This window comes from Camelus ferus, chromosome 13 (genome assembly GCF_009834535.1).
Source record: "Camelus ferus isolate YT-003-E chromosome 13, BCGSAC_Cfer_1.0, whole genome shotgun sequence".
In the NCBI taxonomy this organism is placed as follows: Eukaryota; Metazoa; Chordata; class Mammalia; order Artiodactyla; family Camelidae; genus Camelus; species Camelus ferus.
The window spans coordinates 41,271,217-41,279,262 of record NC_045708.1 but is presented as its reverse complement, the minus strand read 5'-3'; the positions used below and the strand labels follow the sequence as shown (position 1 = coordinate 41,279,262).

Here is an 8,046-nt window from a genome sequence, read left to right as displayed (position 1 = left end):
TGTGTGTGTGTGTGTGTGTGTATGTCTTATTATCACCCTAAAAAGATTGAGGATTCTGGAAGGATAGGGGGCACTAATATATATTGTCAGTACCGACTGGGAATGTAGAGTCGCCTTCCAGGAACTCACAATCTATAGGGGAAACTTTTGGGTCAACAGAAAAGTCAGCACAACACACACATTCTGTCTTTGAGGCCTGACTGGAGAGGAGATACGGAGGCAGGCTGGCATGACTGGCTCTCCCACTGGTGGGTCAGGGCAGGTGCCCTGATGATCACTGGGCGGCCCCTCCAGATTCCCCCACTCCGCGCTGGGAGGCTGACTAAGAGGGACCACATTTTTGAACTGACTTTTGAGTTGAGCCCCTCGCCTCTTCCTCAGATGCTCGTGAAGTCCCTTCAGTTCAAGGCGCAGCCCTGGCCTCTGGGGATGCGGTGCTGGGCCAGACAAAGGGGATCCCCACCCTCGAGATTGCCGTCTGTGGGGAGACAGGTCATAAATAGTCACGGGAGGTGTGGGACCCGGTACATAATTACTAATTGTGAAAAATGCAGTGAGGGTAAAGAATAGCGGGCTGTGAGAATGTAATTGGGAAGGAGGGGATGTTTGTGGTAAGGACTTAAGTAAACAAGAGAGGAATTGAAGGAAAACCAGAAAATGCTGGGTCCCAGTGAAGGACAATTGAAGGACCACAAATCAGTCTTTCATTCTTTCTCCTTATTTCAGTATGTCTGCTTATTTTACCAACTAATAATGGTTCTACAGATGAACAGATGTATTTCTCAAAGAGCTGAGATCATTCTCATCATCCTTTGTTTTATTGGCCATTGATTGTTTCAAGAGCATCTGCCTGACTGTGTTTCTAACATCCTCTAAGTTCCTCGAAGATACGGATTGATTTCTCCTTTTTTTTTTCTTTCTTTCCTTAAAAAAAATTCGGGGGGATGATCCAGAGTGCTGTGAGCAGATAACACTCTAGTTCACATCTAACACTGAGCTGTGACTGGCTGAGTTTTGTGAGTAATAGAACAGTGGTGGTCGATGGCCCGGCCTGGTCTTCGGCCAGGGACTGGCAGGACAAAGACAAAGTCCGTGCTGATTAACGTCTTCTCTCGGCCGAGAGAAGTCTGTATCCAGTGGTCGCTGTGGGTGGGTGTTACTCCGCTGCCTGTGCCCAGAGGCCCTCAGCACGCCCTGGTCTGCACTTTCCTGCCTGGACAGGAGGCGCCTCCGTTCTGGGGTGCAGGGTTGTTGCACTCCCTCCTCCTTTCCCGGGTCCCAGCGCTACAAGCAGACCAGGCGCTCCAGCAGCTCCAGCGACCGTCCGACTTGGCTCCTGCACAGAGAGTTTCCCAGAGTGGGAGGAGGTTAGCAGCCGATGGGAAGGTTCAGAGGGAGACCCTGTCCCATTGCCCTGGAGTGATCTGTGGTCTCTCCTCGGGGAAATGCCTTGGTGTAGCCAGTCGGGACCTCTGTGCTCACCGCCTCACATTTAATTTGAAACTCCAGATGGAGTGAGGAGAGGACGCTGGGAGCCCGTCTCAGGAAACTGGAACCCATGGTTCCATGGAAGATGGGTAGCAGAGAGAGGCAGGGAGGTGCGCTCCTCTGGACGACTGACTGAGCCAGTGAGGGTGCCAAGAGCAGGCAGCAGACCCCGGCTGGAGCTCCACAGACAACGGCCAGCCAGACACCCCGGGACAAGGATGGCTGGGCTTTGGAGTGAGGGTTTGCAAATCCAACCGCCTCAGACTCCAATGACAAGGCCACAGTGGGTGACAGATCCCCTGCCCAGAGCATCAGAACACATGCTCTGACCGCGGCCTGTCTCTGGGTGTCGGCTCACAGGCTCCCTCCACCCTGGCTGCTGCCTCCTAGTGGTCCTGTGCGTTTGAGTCAGCCCGTCTCTCAGCCTGAGTCTTCACCTCTGTCAGTGCGAAGGATGGGCTAATCCATTACGGCTTTTCTATCATTTTTTATTACTGTTTTTTTTTTCTTGAATGAAATCTTATATGGGCCCCAACATGGATGAGAGTGGGGCTGTTCTGTTTGAAGCTGGGCACCTGTCAGGTTTGCCCTGCTGCCCTAGGGCTGCCCCTGTAAGACCACAAGTTTCCTCATATCCCAGTGTGAGTATCACTGGATTAGATTATCTTCAAGTCCCTTCCGGCTCTGTAATTACACGCCCGGTGGAGCAGCCACAGCAGGGCTCTCTGTCTATTTCGCCCACCTCTGTGGCTCGGTCCCCACAGGCAAAAATTTGCAGGGAAAAATCCCTCAGGACCTACGTCAGTGGGTCTCCGTGGTGGCTGACACCCCAACCTTAGATTTCCTTGCCAGATCGGTCTCTCCTGGTGAAGGTTCAGTTTGATAGTCCCAAGGCCACCTGATGGCCAAACCCTGCTTGGAACAAGGGTAATAGAACACCTGTGAGGTGCTTGCCACCAACTGAATGTAATCTTGCGGGAGACACGGGACTGTGAACCCCCTTCTGCACCCTGCCATCCCCTCCACCCCAGATCATTGGCATCACGCCCCCCTTTCTCCAATGCCTAGTATATGTACGTATGACTCAGCACGGCCGCCAACGAGCCCAGCACCAGATCATTGAATAGACATATGGAGATAGTCCACATTCCCTGTTCACTTTGCCCTTACCCTTAGACAGGGACCTAAGCAAGTCACTGGCTCTGAGGACCCTTGACGTGCTGTAATTATAGTTAGCCAGGCAGAGCTCACGTCTGTCCCTTAAGCTAGGTCAGTCCCTGATCATGTCTGTCCCTGATAACTATGACCTGGGACATACCTTCCCTCTCCACTCCCCGAAAGTCAGTGCCATCATCTCCAAGTCACTGTCCACATTCCCCCAATTTTCGACTCTTAGGATGCAAATCAGAATAATGTAACAACGAAGAGCTTGGGTCTTAGCATCAGACCATGTGGGTCCAGATCGTGGCCCTGACACTCCCCTGCTAGATGACCCAGCACATTGTCCCACCCTCCTCCTGCCCCAGTGAAGTGGGGTAATAACAATATTTATCTCGTAACATTCTTGGGGGAATAAAGGAGCTCATGGATGGACAGTGATGCAGTAGTGCCCAGCACAGGATGAGGGGGTGTTACTCTTTCTGTTCATTGACCTTTGGTCCCTCTGGGAAAGTTGCCCGGCCAAAGAAGCAAATGGGGCTGAAACCCAGTCCAGATTCCGTTGAAAGTCAAGAAATCCCTGGGCCCTGCAGTGGTTTTCAGTGTCAACCCCAAGTGGTTTTCTTTGTTTCTCCCAATTTACCCAGCTGGCCAGCAGTACCTTTTTTCAATTCACATGAGGAAACTGTACCAGGCCTGGCCCTGGTCATTGGTCGGCTTGGTGTTTATTTTCTGCATCCTCCTTCATAAGGTCCCTGGAATTCATTCACCATCTTGGCTCATCCCTCTGAGTCCCTCCTCCAGGGGACCGGGCAGCTTGTGGGGACCCACTGTACTCCCTTCAGCCAGCCGAGGAGGAATTTAGACGTGGCGCCAACCCGGGGTAGATCTTCTACCAGTGAAGCTCTCTCCTCTTTTACTTACTAGAATCGAGCTTGCCGCGGGAGTTAGCTAGTTTAGTCCCCACCACCACCTGGGATCAGGTACTGATGTCACCCCCACTTTACAGGGGATGCCCACCCACGTGAATACTGACAGCACTGGGACGCAAGGGCCTATTGGACACCGGAGCTGTGCTATCCTGCGTCCCATTGAGAATGACTCCGCCAATGAGAAAATCATAGCCTACCATCACCTCATCTTAAAACCAGGCTCCCATCCCATCTACCCTGTGTCTCAGCAGTTTGTTTTCTGTAGTCTTGTGGATACACCCATCTAGCTTTTTTTGCTTTTACATTTTCTTCCTTGCAGTTGAGATTAATTTATATACATTGATTTAATAGCGTATATTTTTTGTCATCAGTCCATGTACCAAGTATGCACGGAAAACTGGGAACTTAGGATCAGAACATGCAGAGAGATTCTTGGAGCTCAGAGGAAACTTAGATGAGGAAGGTGAGCCCCAGAAAGAGGTGATTAACCAGAGACTCAGTAAGTTAACAAAATACCTGGGATTCACATCCATGCCTAGACCTTTTCATCTTTAAGGGATATGTATTTCTAAACCTTCTTGGAGAACCTTCTTTTCTAATGTCAGTTGGTTCATGCTGTAGCTGCATATGTTAAATATTTAAACATTAAACATTTCGTAAACTTGTGTTCAGTCATGACTCCTTGGGACAACTGACTTGTCCCTTGTAGTGGGTTGAGTTGTGCCCCAAACAGATATATGTTCAAGTCCAAACTCTGTTAACATGTGAATGTGACCTTGTTTGGAAATAGGATCCTTACAGATGAAATCAGGTTAAGATGATGTCCTTTGGATTAGGGAAGGTCCTAATCCACCAACTAGAATTCTCATAAGAGGAGGAGACAGAGACATAGCATGGAGAACCCCCCATGTGAAGGCAGAAACAGAGACTGGAGTGGTGTGTCTACCAGCCAAGGAATAGCAGAGGTTGCTGACAGACACTAGAAGCTGAGAGAGAGGCACAGAGCAGGTTCTCTCTCAGAGCCTTCAGAGGAAATCAGCCTGGCTGCTGTGCCTGAATTTGGGATGTCTAGTTCCCAGAAATGTGAGACAGTACATTTCCATTGCTTTAGGCCACCCAGCTTTGGGTAATTTATTAGGGCGGCCCTGGGACTCTTAACACATTCCTCCAGAAATGAATCCTGTTGTCCGTCTACACTTTGGTAAAAAACTCATCTGACAGAGGGTCCCGATGGCAGGGAGAAAGCAAGAGAGCCGTTATATGTGGAGGGTCAGCCATAAAGCTCAGAATGTGGGTTCCTAGAGTACAAGGCAAGAGGGCACGGGACGGAGAGGCTGGGAAGCCCGGAGGCCCCTCTGGGCTGGGATAGGCTTGAAGCTGAGCGAGGCTGCGCAGGGCTTACCCTGTAACTCCAGTCGTTCGCAGGCGAGGCCCTGGTGAGCCTCGGGGCACTGACACCTGCAGCCGGTACCTTCGAGGACGGGCTCCCCATTGTTGAAGCAGGGCCCGCAGCGGCAGGCATTGAATTCCATCAGGTACTGGTCCAGGGCCTGCTGCAGGTTCTGGCGCTTGGCCTCCAGGGACCGCAGGTTCGTGTGCCGCAGAATCTCATGGATGGGCTGCATCTGTGGGCACACAAAGAACAGAGGGCCCCTCCCTGGGCTTTGTCCAGCTTCCCAGAGCCCAAGAACTGACCGTCAAGCTTCTGGAAGGCCTGCTATGTGCCAGGCGCAGAGTCCAACACTCAACTTTTCTCCTGCCTCATTGGCTCTTCGCAGCCACTCTGTGAAGCAGGTGATAAACTCCCCAGCCCGTGGATGAAGATGTGGAGGCTCAGAGTGTCTGTGTGACCAGCTCAGGACACACAATTGACCACTCTGAAATTTGGAGTGGACCTACCTGACTTTGAGACCTGTGGACCCTGGGTCTCAGGGAAGGATGAGAGCTCAGAACACTCCAGAATTTTTAGGAAGTGGGAAGAATATGAAGTATTCGTCTGTATGCGAGTCTCTATTTTTTTCTTACTGTCAGCCTTCAATGCAGAAATTAATAAAGCCCTTGGCAGACATGTGCGTTACCATTGCTGGGCACTTCCCTAACGGTGTGAGTGTGGTGTTCGCCTGCCTGTGCGTGGCGGGGGAGGCGGTGGAGTCCTTTACCTCTGCGGCAACCCATTCTAGGCAGGACTATGGTCCAGGGTTTCTCAGCCTCGGCACCACTGCATTTCCAGCTGGCCTGTGCACCGTAAGCTGTTTAGCAATATCTCTGGCCTCTGCCCACTACATGCCACCAGCACCTTCTAGTCATGAACACCCAAACTGTTGCCTGACATTGCCAGATGTTGCCTGGGGAGCAAAGTTCACCCCCGGTTGGGAAGTAGCAGATGTAACAGAGAGCACTGAATCTCAAGCTAGAAAATCTGGCTTCCATGGGTGGAGTTAGAGATTAGCATACTAAGTGAAGTAAGTCAGAGACAGAGAGACAAACATCATACGATGTCACTTATATGTGGAATCTAAAAATATGACACAAATGAACTTATTTACAAAACAGGAACAGACTCACAGACATAGAAAACAAACTTATGGTTACCAGGGGAGAAAGGGAGAGGAGGGATAAACTGGAATTTCAGGATTTGCAGATACTAAATATTATATCTAAAACAGATAAACAGCAAGTTTATACTGTACAGCACAGGGAACTATATTCAATATCTTATAATAATTTATAATGAAAAAGAATATGGAAAAGACTATACATGTATATATATAACTGAATCACCGTGCTGTACCCCAGAAACTAACACAGCATGGTAAACCAACTATACTTCAATTCAAGAAAGAAAGAAAACCTGGCTTCACATGCCAGCTCTGCTACCTCTAGCTGTGTGATCTCTGTCACGTTACCCACGGAACCTCCCTTCCTCATCTGTAAAGTGGGAACTCGAGTGCTACACTCCAGGTGTGTGTGTTGAGGATTAAAGCTGAGAGGCAGGGGAGGCCTCTCACACAGGAAAAGGGAAATAAATGCTGCCCACCTTCCAGCCCTTCTCGAAGTCTGAGCCCCATTATCTATAAAATGGGAATAATAACCCACTTTTTAGCATTCATATGAGGATCTAAAGAAGTAATGATTGTGAGATACCATTGCAAAGAGGAAGAAGGATACAGAATTTTTATTAGATGTGATGATAAAAACCTGTATTTTTGAAATTGCACTTGTATGTGGTTATCTTCAGCATGCTCATAAAGCTATATATTTTAGCATGTAATCATAAAACAAAACCTCTTTTCCAGATCTCTCATTTAACAGGAGTGTAACCTGAGGCCCTGAGAGGGGAGCGATCGGCCCAGGTCACAGAGCCAGCCAGAGGTGGGACTGAACCCTGCTGGAGCAATCTCCCTTCTCGAGAATCAGAGGTCAGTAAGGGCGCTGGCCCTGCTGGGGGGGGGGGGGGGGTTCCTGGAAATGTGTACAGAAAGAGCCATGGCAAACAAACCCTGACCTGTGGTCAGGGGCTGTGGCTGAGGTCACCAGGCTGCTCAGGTCAGGACTGGCTGGGCCCCCGGCCAAGGGGAGAAGACCATTACTGGAAGTCCAGGGAATTTGGCCCCATTGTTAGGAAGTCAGCGCGGAATGGGCCACCCTGGTTAAAGATGATTGAGTCCCAGGGAAGGCCGGGACCATTGGGCAGCTTCCCTTTGACCTTCCAGTGGGGCTCAGCACCCAGACTCCCATCTCTCATGTCTCCTCCCCAAACCCTCAGGAAGAGGAAAGGGTGTGCTCCTTGGGAAGGGCTGGTGGGACTTAAAGGGGGAAGAGCGATGGAGAAAAACATTCTTAGAATGTTAGAGATTGAAAAGATACTGGCAACCGTCTGGTTCCCAGTTTATAAGTGAGAGAACAGATTTGGAGAAGGCAAGCAGTGTGATATATCAACACACTGTAACATAACATGTAACACACAATATATAACATAACAGCATCAAAACACGAGAGAGAACATAACATAGCGTGACTCCTATGTCCACTCGGTCTCAGTACCTGACATAAGTCAGCACTGCTGATTTCTAGAAGTATCCAAGTGAGTAAGATACAGTTTTCACTCTGAGCACCAGGTTCCAAATAACCCACTCACTGGCCTCCTCTTCGTGTCCATAGTCTGTCTCTGTCTTCTGTCTGTCTCTCTTTTATCCTTTGTATCTCTGGATTTCCTTTTCAAAGCACACTCTAGCTCCGTCACTCCCCTGCTCTGTGACCTGCCAGCAGCTTCATGCACCAGATCCAGACTTCTCCTGGGGCATCTCCAGACTTGGCTGCAGTCAGGCTGTGCAGTTTACTGGCTCTGAGATTTGGCCAGCTTTCTTAACCTCCATGAACCTGTTTCCTCCACTACACTCAGTACTCACTTCTCTCTCCCTAACCTTGTGATGAAATATTTTATTACCTTCATGTTCTAGAGCAGGGA

At 49.8% G+C, this 8,046-nt stretch overlaps 1 protein-coding gene across 1 annotated transcript in view; it reads right to left on the bottom strand.

The window, feature by feature from the left end:
- Positions 1-796: 796 nt before the first annotated feature.
- C8A (complement C8 alpha chain) overlaps positions 797-8,046 on the bottom strand; it is a 58,192-nt gene continuing 50,942 nt past the window's right edge. Inside the window, 2 exon segments of the mRNA XM_014561724.2 lie at positions 797-1,336; positions 4,981-5,203. Of these exon segments, the coding sequence (XP_014417210.1) occupies positions 1,185-1,336; positions 4,981-5,203 (375 nt within the window). The 3' untranslated portion in view covers positions 797-1,184.